Here is a 20289-nt window from a genome sequence, read left to right on the forward strand (position 1 = left end):
GCATCGTGGTGGGCAGGGCAGCCCCCGCTGCCATCGCTCCGCACCCGGGGGGTGGGCAGCGGGGGTGGCGGAGAGTGAAACCCACCCTGGTCTCTGTGCAGTGTTAGGAAAACCAATCAGGTTAATCGCATTGACTTCACTCCCAAGAGGTAGACACAAGAGAGCCGCGGAAGCTCTTCGCATTGGGTTTGCAAATCTTCTGTCTTTTAACTCTAGTACTGTTTGTAGTTCATGACTATGGACAACTCGGGTGCCACTTTTTTCAGATTCCAGTGTGACGTGAGGAATTAGATTTTGAAGATGAGCATATATATTACTATCTCTAAGCACTTAAAATACTGTTCACACTTTATTACCAAGCATCTTGGTCTCTCATTCAACAAGTACTGTATCTCACTTTAAACTCTTTGGGAAGAAAAACTAAGTTGCTTTCTTTTTTTTTTTTTCAACACTGTAACTACATTTCAGCTCTGCAGAGTTTCTCACGGAGCAAGATGTTGAAAGTTTCAATGTGGTTTAATGGGATGAATGTGAATTTTGAACTAGTATGTGACAATGAATGACCACCAAGTACAGCCTGACAGGAGGCACTCTTCACTTTGATGTTTGAGAAGGAATTAAAAGCATATGCAGAGCTGGCAGAGGAACTGAGAGGAAAGGGATGGAAAAAAGAATACTCACTTTTGTCCAGTGTTTTTCTTTTTAAGACGAACTTTTAAAGAACCTTGCGATTTGCACATCTTGAGTTTATAATTTGTGTGATATTCCTGCAGTTTTTATCCAATAACATTGTGGGAAAGGTTTGGGGGACTGAACGAGCATAAATAAATGTAGCAAAATTACTTTCTAACCTGCCTAAACTCTAGGCCATTTTATAAGGTTATGTTCCTTTCAGAATTCATTTTGGTCTTCTTACCGCATCTGTCACATAAAACCAGGTCTTAGCAGGACAACTCTGAGAATTTTCTTCAGATTCATTGAGAGAGTTTTCCATAAAGACGTTTATGTATGTGAGCAAGTTTTTTTTTTTTTTAAAAGAAAACAATTACTTTGTTGTTGTTACTGATGTTATTTTCAGAATGACTTTTATTTTTCCATCTGAAATCAAATCAAGATTTAATGTTTGGTACAAACCCAGAAAGGGTATTTCACAGTTGAAACCTTTTATTCCCAGAGATCTGAAATATTGTTTGTGGGTTTTGAGTGTGCATTTTAAAGTGCTTTAAAAAAAAAAATGTTTTATAAGGAGGGAGAAATTTTTAAATATTCTTACTTGGAATGGCTGCAACTTATCTGAACAAATGCCTGAGTTTTCTTTTACCATTGAGAATAGTACTTTTTCCATTTCACCAATTAAAAAAAAATTCTAATGTCAACCCACATTTTGGCTATCTAGTATTCACATTTAGCTCTCAGCAGGACTAATGATTTTTACAAACCATTTTCTGGGGTGTACCAAAAACATTGGAATAGGTTTAGAATAGCTAGATCCAGTCCTTGACTTTCTTTGATTTTCATTACCCTCTCAGCATGCTAGCAGAGAGCTGGGTGAGTCCGTTCTTGCAGTCATATTGCTTATTTAGTGCTGTATTTTTTTAAATGTCTCTGTTCAGAGAACTTGCTTAATCTTCCATATATTCTGCTCAGGGCACTTGCAATTATTAGGCTTTGTTTTTCTTTTTGTTTTGACGGTAAGAGGAATATGGGGCTGCCATTATAGACTTTGTCCTCATCAGTACCACTAATTACAGCAACTCATGTGGACTCAGAGAAGCAGCCACCACCTTCTGGCTTCTTTCGAGTATCGAGCTAACTGGATCCACACCTCCAACACTAAAATGGGAAAACATGACATGGTTTGGAGCAATAGGAATATCATCGTTTTTGTGCTTCTGTTTCAGGTATAGGAATTATCAAATAATTGGTTCTTTCTAAACATTGTCCCATTTCACTTTCTTGCTTCTTTAGCACGTGCAATACTTTCCGTGCCAATAGAGTCTGATCAGTGTGCTCTAGAGGAAGCTCAGACCCTTTTGGCTTTTTCCTTACTCGGTCCCTCTTTCCTGTTCTGGCCAGAGAAGGGCTGGAAGGAAGGAGCCAGGAAGGGGAGGGCCTCCTGCTGCGCGTTTGCCCCGCTGCGGATGCCGAATCCTGGGGCAGGGAGCTTGCTTTCGGGAGCCCTGTCTGCCACCTTGTTGCAGAAACAGCAAGCCAAGGAGGCGGAAGGGGAGAACGGCACTTCCCCCGTCACCACGAGGAGTAGCGAATGTGCATTGCAGACGGGAGGGAGACAGAGTCCTTTCTGAGGCGCACTCTGGAGCAATAGTGCCAGGATCAACCCATGTTCCACGATCTTTTCCGCGAGTGGGCAGGTCTGTGTCCTTGAGACTTCGAGCCGAGCCTCTGGGCGCGGGCAGGAAGCGTGGCCCGCCGTGTGCGCGCCTTCCAAGCGTCCGGCCGGTGGCTACGGAAGGGGCCACCTGCGAACAATGGTCACCACTCCTTTGTGGCAGCTCTCTCTCCAAATAGAACATCCAGAGGACAGGGGCCTCCTCTTGTTTGCAGACGCTGGCGAGCCCCAAGGCTCCCAGAGCAGCCTTTGTCACTGCGCCTGCGTAGCCGACCTAACAATGACAGGCATAGAAACCCTTCCGTGCCATGCAGCTTACGAGGATCAGCCATGTGCCTCTGTACTGTGTCCACTTTGCAATATTTACTGAACCCGTCTTTCGTTCTTCTTTCTTTCCTGTTTTCCATTTTGAAACTAATAACAGCAGGCCTTTTGCGTTTACAGTGGAACACAATCACCAAGAAATTAGTCAGGGCGAAAAGAAAAAAAAAAATAACAACCAACCAACAAACGTGAACCTCTCTTTGTAGGGATTTCTAAATATATAAAATGACTGTTCCTTCCTTAGAATGTTTTAACGTTAAGAATTATTTCAGTTTGTCTGGGCCACACTGGGGGTGAGGTGGGGATACAGAGATGGATGCCACTTACCTCAAACCTTTTAAAGTGGAAATCCAAAATTGCTTTTTCATTTGGACGTTCAGGATAATTTTCTATGTTGGTCAATTTTTTGTCTTTTCCAACTCACCCAGTTTGTTTTGGGATGATTTTTTTTTTTCATTGCTGTCGTCAATCCCATTTCTCACTCTGAATCGTGACCCTTTGTGTTTTCTGTTAGGTGAGTGTGTTGGGTTTTGTCCCCCACCGGGAAGTGGCAGCACCCCTCCTTCTCCCCTCTAAGGAACTCTGCGGAACCTTTCACACCTCTAACTCAGGGACGGGGCTGGCGTGTGTGTGGTACACTGATGTGTCCAGAAGCAGCACTTTGACTCTTCTGGAGTAGGGATGTACAACTTCAAGGAATGTTTGGATTTCCTGCATCTTGTGGATTTCTCCTTAGATACTGCATAGATTGCCATATAATGCTGCATGTTCAAGATGAACAGTAGCTCCTAGTAATCATAAAATCCACTCTTTGCACATAGTTTGATCTTTACTGAAATACGTTGCCAAAATTTATTTTTGTTGTGTAGCTTTGGAATTTTTGTTTTTTTTTTTTTTAAGGAAACAATTGATAATACCCTTTAACATCTGTGACTACTAAGGAAACCTATTTCATAGAGAGAGAAAAAGAATCTCAAATGCTTTTGAAGACACTAATGCCATGCTATTTCAGATCTGGGTGAAGCAGCAGAGCTCTGTGGACTGAAGGCCAGGCTTTTTGAGCTGTGCTGGTTGTCATGGCCACTGTTTCATGAACTGCAGGCAGCTCAACAAACCATGGTCTGTTTTCTCCTAAAACCCTTTGCACTTCCTATCTCCTAGTCACCCGAGATGATCCCAGGTGAAAAAAGGGCCAGCGGTCTCTGTGGCCCAACAATCCAGCTTCTTCGGGGTGATGTGAAAGCAAAGGGAATTACGCTTTTTGGTTTTTAAAGTGACGTGGAGGCCTTTGCTTCCACCTTGTTTTCAACCCAGAATTTCTGAAATAGAGAATTTTAAGAACACATCCAGTAATAACTATACAGAGAATATACTTTTTTATAAAGCACATGCATATGCCATTGTGTTGGGTTGGTTTCCTCTTTTTTTCCACGGACAGTGTTGTGTTTCTGTTGATAGGGAAACTCCAAACTGTTTGCACACCTCTACTCCGGAGCTGAGATTTCTTTTACATAGATGACCTCGCTTCAAATATGTTACCTTACTGATAGGATCTTTTCTTGTAGCACTATACCTTGTGGGATTTTTTTTTTTTTTTAATGTACACCTAATTTGAGAAGCTGAAGAAAAAAAACTTTGAAGCACTCACTTTGAGGAGTACAGGTAATGTTTTTAAAAATTGCACAAAAGAAAAATGAATGTCGAAATGATTCATTCAGTGTTTGAAAGATATGGATCTGTTGAAACAATGAGTTTCATACTTGTTTGTAAAAAAAAAAAAACATAAAGGTTGAAAGTTACATGTTTTTTTTGTATATAGAAATGTGTCATGTCTAAATGATCAGATTTGTATGGTTATGGCCTGGAAGAATTACTACGTAAAAGGCTCTTCAACTATACCTATGCTTCCTCTATGTTTCTGTTACATAGAACCCTCTTCTGAGGGAGAGTAACTCTGTATTCTGCAATTTGAGAATACTGTTCATTCCTATGCCGAAAGTACTTCTCTGAGCTCCCTTTCTTAAACTCTTAAGCCATTGCAACTCCTTTTTCTTCAGAGATGATGATTGACATTTTCAGCACTTCCTGTTCCAATAAACCCAAAGAATATAATTCTGAACAAGAAGTGTTTGTAACAAGGGATCCTAGCTACCAAGAAAACAGGACTCATTACGAGGACACACACACAGAAACGTTCAGCCTTCTTCCCCCCCGACACCTCAGTTCAATGGGGGGGTGGGGTAAAACAAGGATTTCAGTTGAAATGCCTTGTTTTACTTTGGTTTTGATTTTTTCTTTACTATTAAGAGGCCAAAATAAATGCGGAGCAACTTCTCAGAAGTCGTATTCTGTCCAGAAATCAAGTTAGCCAGCAGAAACTGGACAGCTGGGGGGATACTGAGCAAATCTCCCTCTAATTCTTAAATTCAGAATCTCAGCCCTTCCCTTACCGTTACATGCGACGTTTCTGGTAGCTGACGTTTACCTGTACGATGGCGGGAGGGAACAGCAGCTTCAGTTTTTCATATCCTCATGACTCGCATACAAATGGTTCAGCTGTATTAAAATTAAGTGCTTTTTGGCCAATAGGTAGTATCTATACAGTAACGGTCTCTTAAGAATTCCCGTCACTTTTCTTATCTGAAAGGACTCCAGTCTTCCACTGCAGATAATTGGAGATTTCACCCAAGTTTTCTTTCCCTTTAGTTTGTTCGTTTGCTGTTGGGATGGCCGATGAGCCAGTCTCCTTTTCCATGGCCAGTCTGAAGGCCCCCTTTGGAAGCGCTGTTTACAGTCATCCTTGCCGAGGTAACATTCTGTCCTCCGGAATAGCAAATCTGAGCGGTTACCGAGCTGGGTGTGTAGGTTTCCTCTGCTTCTTACATGAACCACCTACTCGTAAATCATCCGGTCCAGGAGTGGGGTGAATTCTTTAGTCAGTGAACATTAAACTTGATACCTGTGCATTCAGTTCTGTGAATAACTGCCCTTTTGGCCTTTCGGGGAGGTTTCTTCCTCCTCGGCCTTCACTGCTCCCTGTAAACCCAAATCATTGTCAGCTGAAAGGCTCCAGTGGAGCCCAGCCAGTATTCGTGGTGGCCTTCGGTTAAGATGAGAGTCCTAATTTCTAGCCAGTGGGGTCCTGGTCCCAGAGCCATCTCTGAGAGTCACACTGTTGTATTTTTTAGTATCAGCTCACCACCCACCAACCTCCCCATCATACGCCTCCCACCGGCCAAGGGAAAAGAGACACTAGACCTCTGAGGGCACTATCAGACTGACATGGCCAGTACAGAGGAGAACTAGGGAAGGAATGATGTTTTGCACCTTATTGAAAAGAAAATTTTAAGTGCATACATAGTTAAGAGCTTCTATTGTGACAGGAGAACTTTTTTCCATATGCGTGCATACTCTCTGTAATTCCAGTGTAAAATATTGTACTTGCACTAGCTTTTTTAAAACAAATATTAAAAAAAAATGGAAGAATTCATATTCTATTTTCTAATCGTGGTGTGTCTATTTGTAGGATACACTCGAGTCTGTTTATTGAATTTTATGGTCCCTTTCTTTGATGGTGCTTGCAGGTTTTCTAGGTAGAAATTATTTCATTATTATAATAAAACAATGTTTGATTCAAAATTTGAACAAAATTGTTTTAAATAAATTGTCTGTATACCAGTACAAGTTTATTGTTTCAGTATACTCGTACTAATAAAATAACAGTGCCAATTGCAAATGTGTCTTTGCCTTGTGTTAGGTCCTCGGAGAAAGACGAGGCTGAGGATATGGTCGTAATTCCTCCCTCTTACTTAAGCTGCTGTCATCACTGGGTAGGTTTGTGGTGGAGAGGGTGACGTAAGGCATTGCCTTTCCTACTAATTTTGGGGGTGGGGGAGAGGGTTGGTCTTGCTTGAGATGAGATTCTGAGATAAAAGGCATGTTTCAACGTCTGATGTCTTGGCTGGTTCCGTTCACGTTTACTCCTATCTGAGCGTTGCTGTTTGTAAGAGATGAGATAACTTTTGTTTTTCAACAGTATTTGGCATCTTTGTTGGCTCACAGAGCATTATCCATCCATTTCCGTACAGTTTTGCCGTACACTGGTTAGTTGTCTGAAGGTGGACAGTTCATTCGTGTTTCCTGTAGTTCATGCCTGTTAGAAACTCAGAGGTTTGCACGGTGCCCAGTCTCAGACAGATGAGGCTCAGCAGTTGCCCCAGAAACTAGTTCCTCCAGGGCCCAAGCAGGTGAAGCCCTCTGCCCGCATCTGCACGCGTGACTATCCAATCCTTCCAGCCCTAAGGGTCTGCAGAGCTGGAAGAGAGCTCTCGGCATTAAATCCAGAGTTGTCGCTTAGCCCAGGCAGGGACGGGTAACTCCTTAACTGTTGCTGCCTTCTTGCTTCACAGATGGGGACATCTCACCAGGACTCTCCTTTAGGACTTAAGAGTTGAGGTTCCGACGCACTGTGAATGCTAGTGTGTGAGAGAGAGAACGTTGGTGTGTAAACTAGCAGTGATGAGCTGAGCCTTGTAACCCAGACGAGAAGGCTGCCCAAGTCCTCATCCTCCAGAGCATTCTTGGCAGACGCGGGCAAGTCTGGTGAAGCGGTCTGAACCACTGCCTTCCCTGCTCTTTGTTTTAATATTAGATGCTAAAGGTCCTGACAAGTCTGGGGTCCAGTAGCTGTGAGACTTCCTGAAGCAGTCATACTGATTAGAGAAAAGCCTGGCTTCACATGTTGCAACGAGGCGGACCTGGAAACCACCAGAAGCCCACAGGTGGAGCCGCCTAAGATGAATGGCATCTAGTCACTGGCACCCACCCCTGCACAGGAAGCCCTGCAGTCAGCAGGGTCCGAGGGCTGCCCCAGGGCGGGATTCCCCATGCCCATGGCTACTAGAGGCAAGAGACGCACGTGCAGAGGGTAAGGGCCCCTTAGAAGTGAAACCTCTGCTTCAAAATGATCCTGATGAGGTTTTCGGCTTCTGCAGCCAGTCACGTTTTCACTCCCCTAAAAACCAGGTGAGCGAGGGACCTGCCTTCCTGGAAACAAAGAGCAGGTAGGTAGTCTGCAAAGTCTTCCCGCAAGATGGATCAGGCAGGTGGCACATCACCGTGGAGAGGACTGCCCAAAGGGGTGCCGTCGTGTGCTCCACCCTGATGGGAGAAGGTGACCCCCAAAAGCCAAGACCAGGAGCGTGGAGAACGATGCCATTCTGGAAGTTTCCTTATTACTGCTCGTCCATTTTAATGGATTTAAGACTCCTCCACTTCTCTCCCTTATTTTGCAAATAAAGAATCTCTTACAGCTAACACACTAGAGGGCTCAAGCGTCAAACACGTCTTCCACAGGAACGGCATGGGGCTTACACCTCAGACAAGCAGACAGAAGAGGTGGGGTGCCTCCAGCAATGACCCACATCTTGCTTTATGTTCCACATCCTTTAGCCCCTCATCTCAAATGTGTAGCCGTTCGTGTTTCTACAAGTATAAGAAGTATTCTGAATGGACTGAGGAGCAAAAAGCATTACAACGGAGTTCAAGTTGCTGGATCTTTAAAGGTATTCTTCTAAGACTAAACTCCGACCTGTAAGTTCCTGGAGTGCCATGGTTTGGTTGGATTCCTCATACGGTGTCAGTCACCATGGACATCAGACAATTAATTCGCTCTTACACAGTAGGTGTGTGTGGCTCCTTTCTGCTCCAGGGCTGTCGCTTGTCTTTTCAGAGAAAATTTAACTCCCGTATTTGCTGCTTCAGCCTCGTTTAAAAGGAGATAAAGGGGCCGCATACACCTCCCAGTCCTGATATTCAAATAATGCTTCAAAAGAAGTGGCCGGTCATCATTAATTCATCCGTGTTCACCGTTTAGACAAGTGTCACGGTGGACTGCTGTGGGATCCCTGCCAAGGCCACGGGTCCTTTCTCCAAGGAAGTACCACTGTCACCAATGAACAGACCCTTATACAGTAGTGCCCGGTGGTCCTTCCTGGAAACTGTGACAAGGGAACGGTTCTATCTCAGATTTTAAACCAATGCCTTTTAGGAAGGCACTGCTCAAGGTTTTGGTTGCTTTCCAGTGGGACTCTACCTGCCAGCTTTTCAGTGGATAACCTTTCAATAAAAGATCTCATGGAACTTCAAAATAATATTCTTTGAGAGGCCAACCCAATGAGCCAGAACGGAGGAGGAGAGGGAAGAGACGGGGGAGAACAAAGCAAATTTAAACCAGGACGGGGACAGCTTCCTAGAAGCAGCAGCAATAGAGGACCTGCTCCCAAAAGGCACGTGCAAGAAAGGTGGTGGAAACACGTCACCGCACCTTGGGGGCACCTGCCGGAATCAAATTCTTCAGGTTCACCTGTCAACTGCTTTTGTTCTTTGCCAGCAACCGAAAGCTGGAGGGAGGGGATGCCGGTTCCTCTAGCTGTGGTTCCCCCCCGAATCTTCCCCTCCTGCCCTCCCCTCCCCTCCCCAGGTACCTTGACCGCTAAAAGCCAAGCGTGGGAAGAAGGCAGAAAACCCCCCAGCTCCCCCGACCCACTTGGTCCTGCAAATGCAGACTCCAGCACGCAGGCAAGTCTTCATAGCATTATATTAAAGTGAAACCATTTTCTTAAAAAAAAAAAAAAAAAAAGGAAAGAAAAGAAAAAGGCGTGAGTGTTAGTTTTAACAAGGAGGTTACACGTTCTGGGCAGCTAAGCTCCAACCGCTGACCCAGGAAGTGCCTTGCTTCTGGGATCAGCCGGACCCTCTGCCGTCACAGGAGGAGGGGGGTGGGAAAGCAGGCCTGTGCAGACGCTTCCGGCGGCTGGAGGTCGTCTCGTCCTTGATCTCGAGGTTAGCTGAACACGGTGTTGTGCTGCTGGGTCACCCGGATGAACGTCGCCCTTCTGCTGAGCTCTTTGAGTTTGGCAGCCCCTACATAGGTGCAGGTAGACCTCAGTCCTCCGAGTATGTCCAGAATAGTGTTCTTGACATCCCCTTTGTAAGGCACTTCCACGGTCTTGCCCTCAGAGGCTCTGGAAGAAAAAGGGAGGTTTTTTCTTTTAATCTGGTTCTTTTCCCTTAAGAAGCCGGCCAAGAGGATTACCCAGCCGTAGCCCAAGGCACTTGGGCAGCTACACGCCACCCTCCAACGCCACGCCCGCATCGGCCTTGCTGCACGCGCCACGCAGGTCAGGCCAGCATCTCAGAGGAAGGCACTCCTCCTACCCAAGATGCGTGACCTCGCTGCTGGCTGCCCAGAGCCCTTCAGCAACCCTGGAAGAGTCACAGACCCAGACCGTCACCCCGGAGGGCGACGTCCTCCCCAGCAGTGTGTACTACTCCGTCCCCATCGAAAACCAGCCCCGCCTTTCCAGTCTCTGTTCATGTTGTACACACACCTCCAACTGACCCAGAGCCCCAGAATACCTACGGGACAGCGGAACAGACCTCCTGACCACTGCCCACCAGCGTCTCTGCTGCGTGCTCTCCCTGATCAACAACGGAACAAGCCCAGAGCGTCCCTCCCCCACCCCTGCCAGCTCTCCAGTCAGGGTCAGACAGAGCACCTTCATAGGGGACAAGCCGGGGGGGAGGAGGGAAAGGATGGAGAAAAGGGACAAGTCAAGCACCGCGAGGTGACGTGGAAACCTCCACTAGTAAGGTTAGTGGCTCCACTCACACGGCCTGTCTTCCCAGGGCCCTTGTCGGGTGCCCCTGCCCCCAGCTCACCACCCTGCGTCTGCACAAATCACTATGCCTGTTGTCCTGGGCGTGGCGCGGGGCTCCTGAAAGGTGGAACCAGAGCAGAACTAAGGACTTTCTCAGCACCGGAGGCTGCAGGGCTTTGGTTAGCGTCTTCTGAGTTTTCAGGGGGACACTGAGAAATTCAGAAGAGCTGGCACATGGCGCCAACACTAGAACACATCTGTCCTTGCTGAGTCTTAACACTGCTGATTCCACGTCACGTCCCCTTACTGCAAGATGGAGATACAATCCAGACTTACTTTAGGAGGGACATTACAAGAAGGAACTCTCCAATCCATGCAAAACTCCAGCCTCCATCTAAGGGTCAGGCCATCTGGAAATTTTAACGATTAACTAAATACTGAAAAAGTAGCATCTCTTGATCAAAAAGTTATTACCTAGAATTTCAAAAGGGTAGTAATTCTTGAGCATGGCAATCTACACCTGCAAGACTACCCTCGGGTGAAATCTAGCAACTTAAACCATCCACCAGACCAAGGGCTGGCCTAGTTAGTGGCTGGTTTACAGCACCAAGTTCACGAAGCCGGCCACTGGCCACACACACCCAAGATGACTGGCGTCACTGCACTCTGTGACCAGAGACCGACACGCGCACGTGTGCCTGAAATGATGGCCCTTTCATTTTTTAAAAGCGGTTTCCATGGCCTTCCCGAGGCTTACTGGACATCCTCCAGTTCCTCAGCATTGCTTCTTTGCTAAGTGGTGATGGCACCTTTTACAAGTCACTTATCGTTGATGCCCAAGTCTTCTCATCTGTAAAATGAAGGGCTCTGATCTGTCTCCCAAGGACAGCAAGAGAACTAAGTGGGTAATGAGTGGGAAAGAACTAGTAAAGCATAAATAACTCTGCCTTAATTAAATACAACATCAAAGACGGAGAATCATTCTCAGGAAGACATCAGGTGCTGGGAGGGAGGGAGACAGACAGAGACAGATCTAGAAAGAGCGCAGATGCAGCCTACAGGGCTCAGGCTGCCTCTGGATTAAGGTACTTCAGCACTTTGCTTCCTTGGCTAAGATTTGAATCCAATTCTGGAACTGAGTCTTGATACTCCCAAATCTTCTGTTTTCTTTTTTGTTTAAACCCTGCTGAAATCACAGGAGAGGATTTTTTTTTCCCCAGCTCCTTGGCTTCTGTTCACCCCCCGAGTCTGGCCTTCCCTACCTACTTTTCTTAGAACCCAAAACAGATGCAACGGCTAGAGGGCAAAAAATGTCCTCCAGGCAAAGCAACTGACTGTCATGGAATCGCAACGGCTCCACTTCCGGACCAGCACATAGGAGACAGGCATGGGCCCTTGAACGGTGACACTGGTCACTGGCAAAGCATTAAATAAGCTTCTTGGCCAGAGGTCCAGGTCGGATGTGAGACAGTAAACCCCTCCCCTTCTCTCCCACAACACACTGTACAGCCTCCTCCGGCAGTCACCACACAAGAGAGAGGCCTTCGGAGGCGGTGTGGGCGGGGCGTGTCCCTCTTGCTTGGACTGTCTGCAGTTTCCAGAATGAAGGTATAAATGTAGTCCCCTGGTGGTGTGGTATGTGTTCGCATACCACAACATCACTGATACTGAGATTCCCCCCAAAAGAGGATTGAAGTCAGCCTACCAGTACCCAAGAAACAGAGCTTCAGTGGCGGGGGGGAGAACCCACCCCTCCTGCCCTCCCACCCACCTGAAAATCTCAGTGGAGTTGAGATGTGTACCTCTAGGTTGGCTCAAACCTTACACAATCCATCTGAATCCCACACCTTCATTGTAAGCTTTTGGGTGTGGAATAAGTGGTAGGAAATGGAGGTTATCAGCGCATGGCAGGGGGCCTGAGTTTCCATCCTTCTAAGGACATCCTTCTAAGGATGCAGGGCCTCCTGTCCTGTGCACAGCTTGTCATCAGTGCAAACTCTGATGAGAAGCAGTGACAGACTATGGAGCAGGGCGAGACAGTGGGTATGTTCTGTCACAACGTTCTTAAAACACACGTGCACACAATTAAAATGGAAGTGGAGCAGATAAGCAGACGTGAGCATCCCTTCTGCACAGTAACATAATTAAATGCCTAAAAATACTGCCTGTGTCAACTGCTTGAGCCCAGAGGCAGGGAAGAGTCCTGTGGGAGCCACTGCAGGTGACACACAGCACTCTTCCCAAAAGGCTTGACCTCTGTGAGGTGGTCTCGCCCACCCCTGTATCATATGCAGCGGGGGACCCATCCTTCTGCCTGCCACTTCTAGCCTGACTCATCTCAGGCTCCACACCAGCCCTATCAGGACAAGGCTGTGATACCAGGACAAGGCTGTGATACCAGGAGAAGGCCTGGAAGTCTGGAGGGTCCCCTCCAGGGCTGGTTGAACAAGAGTCATACCTACTCACACTTACTCCTAGTTCCATTTCCAACTTATCCCCAAATACTTCCCCTCTGCACTGCCTTTCTGGGGCCCCAAACACTGCAAAGCCTGGTTGGATGAAAATTATAGCTAGTTTCAAAGAGGCAACATATGTTTTCTAATCAAAGATGACACAAACAAATGGAAAGATATACCATGTTCTTGGATTGGAAAAATAAATATTGTCAAAATTACTATACTACCCAAGGTAATTTACGTATTCAGTGCAATCCCTATCAAATTACTAATGGCATTTTTCACAGAACTAGGACAAAAAAAATCTTAAAATTTGTATGGAGACACAAAATAACCAAAGCAGTCTCAAGAAAGAAAAAGTTGGCGGAATCAGGCTCCCTGACTTCATAGTACGGGCACAAAAATAGAAATATAGATCAATGGAACAGGACAGAAAGCCCAGAATAAACCCACACGCCTATGGTCAATTAATCTACGACAACGGAGGCAAGACTATACAATGGAGAAAAGACAGCCTCCTCACTAAGTGGCGCTGGGAACTGGACACCTACATGTAAAAGAATGAAAGTAGAACATTCTTTAGCACCATACACAAAAATAAAATGGATTAAAGACCTAAATGTAAGACCGGATACCATAAAACTCTTAGAGGAAAACACAGGCAGAACACTGACATAAATCACAGCAAGATCCTTTTTGACCCACCTCCTAGAGAAATGGAAATAAAAACAAAAATAAACAAATGGGACCTAAGGAAACGGAAAAGCTTTTGCAAAGCAAAGGAAACCATAAACAAGACGAAAAGACAACCCTCAGGATGGGAGAAAATATGCAAAATATGCGACCAACAAGGGATTAATCTTCAAAATTTACAAACAGCTCGTGCGGCTCAATATTGAAAAAAACAACCCAATCAAAAAATGGGCAGAAGACCTAAACAGACATTTCTCCAAAGAAGACATACAGATGGCCAAGAGGCACATGAAAAGATTCTCGACATTGCTAATTATTAGAGAAATGCAAATCAAAACTACAATGAGATATTACCTCACACCAGTCAGAATGGCCATCATCAAGAAGTCTACAAACAATAAATGCTGGAGAGGGTGTGGAAGAAAGGGAACCCTCCTACACTGTTGGTGGGAATGTACAGCCACTATGGAGTACAGTATGGAGGTTCCTTAAGAAACTAAAAATAGAGCTACCATATGATCAAGCAATCCCACTCCTGGGCATATATCCAGAGGAAAACATGGTTCGAAAGGATACATGCACCCCCAATGTTCATTGCAGCACTGTTTACAATAGCCAAGACATGGAAGCAACCTAAATGTCCATATACTCCATAAAGAAGATGTGGCGTATATATATATATATATATATATATATATATATATATATATATACACAATGGAATATTACTCAGCCATTAAAAAGAATGAAATAATGCCATTTGCAGCAACATGGATGGACCTAGAGATTATCATACTAAGTGAAGTAAGACAGAGAAAGACAAATCATATATCATGCAAATCTAAAAAAAAGAGAATGAACTTATGGTTACCAGGAAGGAAGGGTTGGGGGTAGGGATAGGTGGGGAATTTGGGATTGACATGTACACACTGCTATATTTAAAACACATAACCAACAAAGACCTACTGTATAGCACAGGGAACGATACTCAATATTTTGTAATCTATAAGGAGAAAGAATCTGAAAAAAAATAGATGAATATGTATATATAACTGAATCACTTTGCTGTACACTTGAAACTAACACAACATTGTAAATCAACTGTACTTCAGTTAAAAAAAAAACATTTAAGCCATACAGTTATTTCTTTTTTTTTTTTTTTTCCGGTACGCGGGCCTCTCACTGTTGTGGCCTCTCCCGTTGTGGAGCACAGGCTCCGGCCATGGCTCACGGGCCCAGCCGCTCCGCGGCATGTGGGATCTTCCCGGACCGGGGCACGAACCTGTGTCCCCTGCATCGGCAGGCGGACTCTCAACCACTGCGCCACCAAGGAAGCCCCATACAGTTATTTCTTAATTGAACATCTTAATTAAGAAATACGTATGTGTTCTAGCTCCTTCCTGTGGTACTATAATATACAGACTCATAGTCTTTGAGACCCACTTCCACCCCATTTCTGTAAGGAGCCGGGGAACGCAACCTCACTGGTGACGGCGCTGCCCCCCCCCCCCCGCTCCACCCACCCTCCATACCTGTACTCCGCAACCCCTCCCGCGTGTTTCTTCATCGCTGTCTCTGAGCTCATCCCATAGAACAGCTTGAGCTTCTGTCCATTCCTCTCGATCACCTCTCCAGCACACTCAGTATGGCCCGAAAACATCCCTCCCAGCATGACAAAATCTGCTCCGGCTCCTGCACTCCGAAGTGGGGACGAAAAGAAGCAGCAGAGAAAAGAGCTCAGAGAAAATGGGCTCTGGAAAGATGCAAGTGCTACCAACTCACCCGCCCTCCTCCTGGCTGTGGTCAGAGAAAAGCTCAACCTCCCCACTTGGAAAAAAGGTAAGGGCAGATGGGCACTGGATGCTCCAAGCAACAAGTTAGCCTCCTGAAGCTTGGGTGGTTAATAACAGTGGACAACCCTTAATGGTTATTGGTGACTTCCTATCTATGACCACCTTCCACAGGTCTAACTCTCTGAAAATCAAAGAAGCATTAATAATTGGGCAGCACCTCAGCATGTTGTCCAACCTCATACGTAACACAGTAACTCCTCTACCATGTCCCCATCAGGCATCTGGTCTACCTGAAGCTCTCAGCACGCTCACACAGTGTAGCTATGAAGGGACCTCAGAACAGACAGAACCTCCTGCACTAGAGCTTGGGCATGAAGGAGAGAAACCTGTAAGTATATACGTCATACACATACACACACATGTGTGTATACATCCCGTAAAACTCCACCCGCACCTCTGCTGTGATAAACATTTGACTTCCAGAGTAAACAATACCCCATATTAATCACCAAATGACATGAAACTTCCAGGATAGGTACACAGGAGACTGGGGTGTTGAAACTGCCTTCGTAGGTTATGTTGGATCAGGACCACGGATAGTTGGAACGGGGTGCGGCTAACTCACTGCTGTGTCCTCAGCGTTTATTATAGCACATGGGAGATGGGCACTAACTAGTTGTTAGGAAAGTGAAAGGCCTACGTGGAAGAAACAGGAACAGTCACTATTCCCCACCCTCAGCGAGTCCTATTGAGGGTTTATATTCAGAAGGGGAGGACATCAGCGTACAGATGCTGTGAAGTCATCACGATGAAGGACAAGGAGAAGCAAACACAGGATCCTCTGAAACGTGACCTTGACTGCCTCCATCTGGTCACTTAAATATTTACAAGAGGACTTTGGGGCGTGCATCAGGCGTTCCAGTCCCTTCCGTCCAGCATTACGGAAGGCAGGGGCTACAGGGCTGGCCCCTGGGCCTGGAAATCAGGGAACCAAGGCCCAGGACCTCTCTACTTGGCAGCAAGCTTTGCAGACTCTTCCCTGCAGGGTCCCTAACACGACTGCTGGCTCCTTGACCGCCCCCCTGCCGTGATTATAAGGGGGCAGAGGACAACTGGTGTCTGGCCAGGCCTCCCGAAAACCACAACCCCAGGGGCAGATGTAAACAGCAGGAACACAGAGCACAGATCCCCTCAAACAATGCTTTGAAGTGGCTTCCAGTTATTTTCCTTTCTGAACACTCTCGTGTCCCTTCCTAACCAGCATTTTGCCCCGACCTGGTCCCTCTCCCTCCACAGGCGTGGCTGCATTTCCTGGGGGAGCGCGGGGAGGGAAAGCTGCCGGAGTGGGAGTCCAGACACCACTTGGGCAGGGTGCACCGTGTGCCCTATCACAAGGGAGCCCGAGACAGAACACCCATCAGTATTAAGTACGCGTAGCACAAAAATCAACAGTAGAGATGCCCCTGCCAGCACACATGGCCTCACCTCGGGGTTCCCCAGCTGTGTGGCAGCTCAGAGCACAGCACGCAGAGATGCTGGACCTCCAGTGCCTCCCCAAGAAAACACCTGGCTGGGGCACCGTGGCCCAGCCCTGCGGGGTCACAGCCAGACGCTGCCGCCCCTGGTGCGACACAGACTCCTCGGCCTGTGGTGAGGAACTGCGGCTAGGGCTCCCGTCCCTCCCTCAGGAGTCCCCCATGTTAGGCTCCGAAGACCCCCTCGCTGAAGTTTCGGTATCTCAGACCCGATACAGTCCTCTTCCTCGGGTACCCTGAGCCTTCCCAGTGGTGATTTCTGGGCTATGACTTCACCCACTCCTGGCCCACAGGGCAACACCCCTCCATCTATCCCTGGGCACTCGGCCTGCTCTGCCACCAGCCGGAACCAAACTGATGCCAGGATCTGGGCCAGTCAGGGGCTGAAATCGGTGGAGAGGAAACTCAGGATTGGCCCTGAACTTCCTAACGTGTCTGCCACCTCCTTCCGGCACCCCTGCAAGGGAGCTCCCTCCCCTCCCCCTCTGCGGCCTCTTACCAAAGGCTTTGGCGACATCTCCTGGACACGTGCAGCCTCCATCCTTCAAAAAGGAAAGAGCAAAGAAAGGCTGTCAGTGGGAGCCTGGCCGGCCATCCCCCTCCCCTGGGGGCACTCGATGGCATCTGCTGGTCCAGCCCCTTCCTCCCACCCCTGCCTGCAGCCAAGCACACAACCCTCAGGGCCAAGGCCCGACACTCCCCTCACCACCGCACCTTCTGGTCCCCAGGCCCCGTCAGTCCTGTCTCAGGTCTGCACGCTCACTGCCTGTCCCCCTCCCCACCCCGAGCCCGGGCACCGGCACCCCTCCTGGGATGCAGAAGCAGGAACTGCTGAGCGAGCGGGCAGGGCGCAGGGGCTGGACCTCATCCTCTGCCAGCCCCTGCTCAACACGCCTGGCCACTGGCCAGCCACGTAACCATCATTCAGTGGTCATCTTTCCCCCACTGCCCGGTGTGAAGTGAGGTTTATTTAGCACAGAAGCAGAAGTACTTTATGAGCCAGAGAGGACACTGAATTCGCTCCTTTATACTTCCAGCCACTCCACGTGTCTCTTAGTCACCTTCCTGTAAGGTATCCCGTTACCTCCAAGTCAAACATGCATTCCTGACACCCACTGGACCCACACAGGGCCCTACGCTGGTTCAGTGCCTGGTGGGGTTGCCTGACACCTTGGGCTGCCCGGCAGTTTGGCTGTGGGGCTTATGTTTCAACACCAGGGATCCAGTACAAAGGTACTAGGACACAGACCCATTGTGTTTTCTTACAAGCACAAGAGGCACAAAATAACCAGGCTGCTTACCTCCTATCGGCAATGTGGCCCGTGTGAGGTCCGAGGAGGAAAAGGCCAGAGAGGTGGCCTGGGGTAGCAGCCTGCCCAGCAGGGAGAGGCAAGAAGCAGAGGCACCGGAAGCTGGGGCAGTGCTTGGGGCTGGCGTGACGTGACAGAGCCCAGAATGGGTCTCGGAGGGAAGTGCCTGTCCCCAGGAGGGGGGACACACTTTGGGAAGGACACAGGAGACCCAGGCCACCCGGGCTACCTTGTGTGATGATGGCAGGAAGGTGCGTGCGGCCCTTGAGTTGGAGGGCGTCTCCGTGGAACTGGGACAAACCACTTTACAAATAGCATCTCCAGCTGAGGACGTGGGTCTCTGTGACTCAATCCTTCTTTTCCGATATGCTTTTAGCCCTGTCCCTCCGGGAGCTAGACCTCAAAATACTACTTCCTTGCTTCTTTGCAATTCTGATCAAAAAGCAGGTGTGAAGGCTCAATCTCTGGCTTTTATGAATATTTACTGATGGCAATTATCTCCTCCTTGATCAAGTACATTATTCACCTGTGGCTTCCCTGACCCTGGAGGGCCACAGGTTCATGAGCAATTGTTTGAGGCAGAGTCTCTCCATAGAAGGTACCTGGCCAAGGCCCTTCATGTGAAGGCAGTTAAGGCTCTGTGGATCCTGTTGGTGCTTCAAATCTCCACTATATTTACTTTCTCTTTCAAAGGTGCAACCCCTCCACTTCACTTGACCTGCCATTATTTTTAAAGTGCTTTATCTTTTTATCTAAACCAGTTCTTCACACTAGGGTTTCAAGCTTATAACCTCAAAAGATTAAATAAACTCATGCTCCCAATAAAAAGGTCCCTAACACGATCTGACTTTAAAAAACGTGTACTCGGGGCTTCCCTGGTGGCACAGTGGTTGGGAGTCCGCCTGCCGATGCAGGGGACACGGGTTCATGCCCCGGTCCAGGAAGATCCCTCATGCCGCGGAGCCTGCGTGTCTAGAGCCTGTGCTCCGCAACGGGAGAGGCCACAACAGTGAGAGGCCCTCGTACCGCAAAAAAAAAAGTTACTCACGTCACACACATGCACAAAAGTGTGTCCTTAAGTCTTTTGCTCACTCACTAGCGAGTGATTAGCTCGTGACTAGTAGGGTGGCTCGTGCTGGCTTCTGAAAATGCCACACTCACGTAGTCAGCGATGAGGCCTGACTCAAAGTCTGTGCTCTTGGGGCCCCAAGAAAATGAGGTCTTCTCCTCCCAGGATGGGCCAAAATGTCCACAGTTAATAGGACTTTGTGATGTGCCACAGAGAGGAAGCCATACATAGGGCCTTGTCTGTTCACTGTGCTGTGGTGGGATTTATGAAACAGATAATGCAGAGCAAACGCGCGGGACTGCAATTTAACCCAATGCAACCCAAAGTCACATAACGCTTTACGGCCAAGGAGTCCTCTCCCTACTACCATTTATAGGTAATTTCCAAAAGTGGAAGCATCCTTTCATGTTCTCAGGAGGCAGAGCAGTATGGGGAAACCTCTGCAATCAGACATGCTTACTTTCATACACGAACATGCGTAGCTGCACGGAGTTTTTAAAAAACAACATGCAAAAATTCCAAGGGTTACTTGTTTTCCAAGAGTGTTAACATATTTTAGTAGAAAAGGCATCACAGGACATGAGTGGCAATTCGATCTGTGAACTCTCAGCATGACCTCTTCTTAAAAATACTTGCCCAGCCCTAAAAGAAGGGGCAGTGAAAAGTCCGCATGCAGTGTGCAGAGGGAATTGGAATCAAGCACCGGCTACGAACAAGGGATTGTTACAAACTTCATTTTTCTATTCAAACACCACAAGAACCTGAAGCTGATCTTTTATAGGTGGGGAAAGACAAAGAGGGAGACTCAGAAACGTTGAGTGACTTGCCCAAAGTCACACAGCTATAATAATGGAAGAACGAGACTAGAACGCTACTTAAGAGTAAACTCTGAAAATGTCTAGCAGCATACATATAAAAACATTAGCAGTGGTTATCTTAAGATGGCATTTCTATAGAAGCAAAAATAAAGAAACGGGACCTAATCAAACTTGTAAGCTTTTGCACAGCAAAGGAAACCATAAACAAAACAAAAAGACAACCTACGGACTGGGAAAGGATATTTGCAAATGATGCAGCCAACAAGGGCTTAATTTTCAA

At 47.3% G+C, this 20289-nt stretch overlaps 1 protein-coding gene across 2 annotated transcripts in view; it reads right to left on the reverse strand.

Moving 5' to 3' along the window:
- Positions 1 to 9415: 9415 nt before the first annotated feature.
- Positions 9416 to 20289, reverse strand: part of GMPR (guanosine monophosphate reductase) — a 40755-nt gene continuing 29881 nt past the window's right edge. Inside the window, exons 7-9 of one of the 2 annotated variants that reach the window (XM_065885280.1) lie at positions 17312 to 17354; positions 15017 to 15176; positions 9416 to 9699 (exon numbers count right to left, since the gene is read on the reverse strand). In XM_065885280.1, the coding sequence (XP_065741352.1) occupies positions 9519 to 9699; positions 15017 to 15176; positions 17312 to 17354 (384 nt within the window). In that variant the 3' untranslated portion in view covers positions 9416 to 9518. The remainder of the gene's footprint in view (positions 9700 to 15016; positions 15177 to 17311; positions 17355 to 20289) is intronic. The other variant, XM_065885281.1, reaches the window with a different exon arrangement.

The sequence above is a fragment of the Phocoena phocoena genome, chromosome 10 (assembly GCF_963924675.1).
Source record: "Phocoena phocoena chromosome 10, mPhoPho1.1, whole genome shotgun sequence".
Lineage (NCBI taxonomy): Eukaryota > Metazoa > Chordata > Mammalia > Artiodactyla > Phocoenidae > Phocoena > Phocoena phocoena.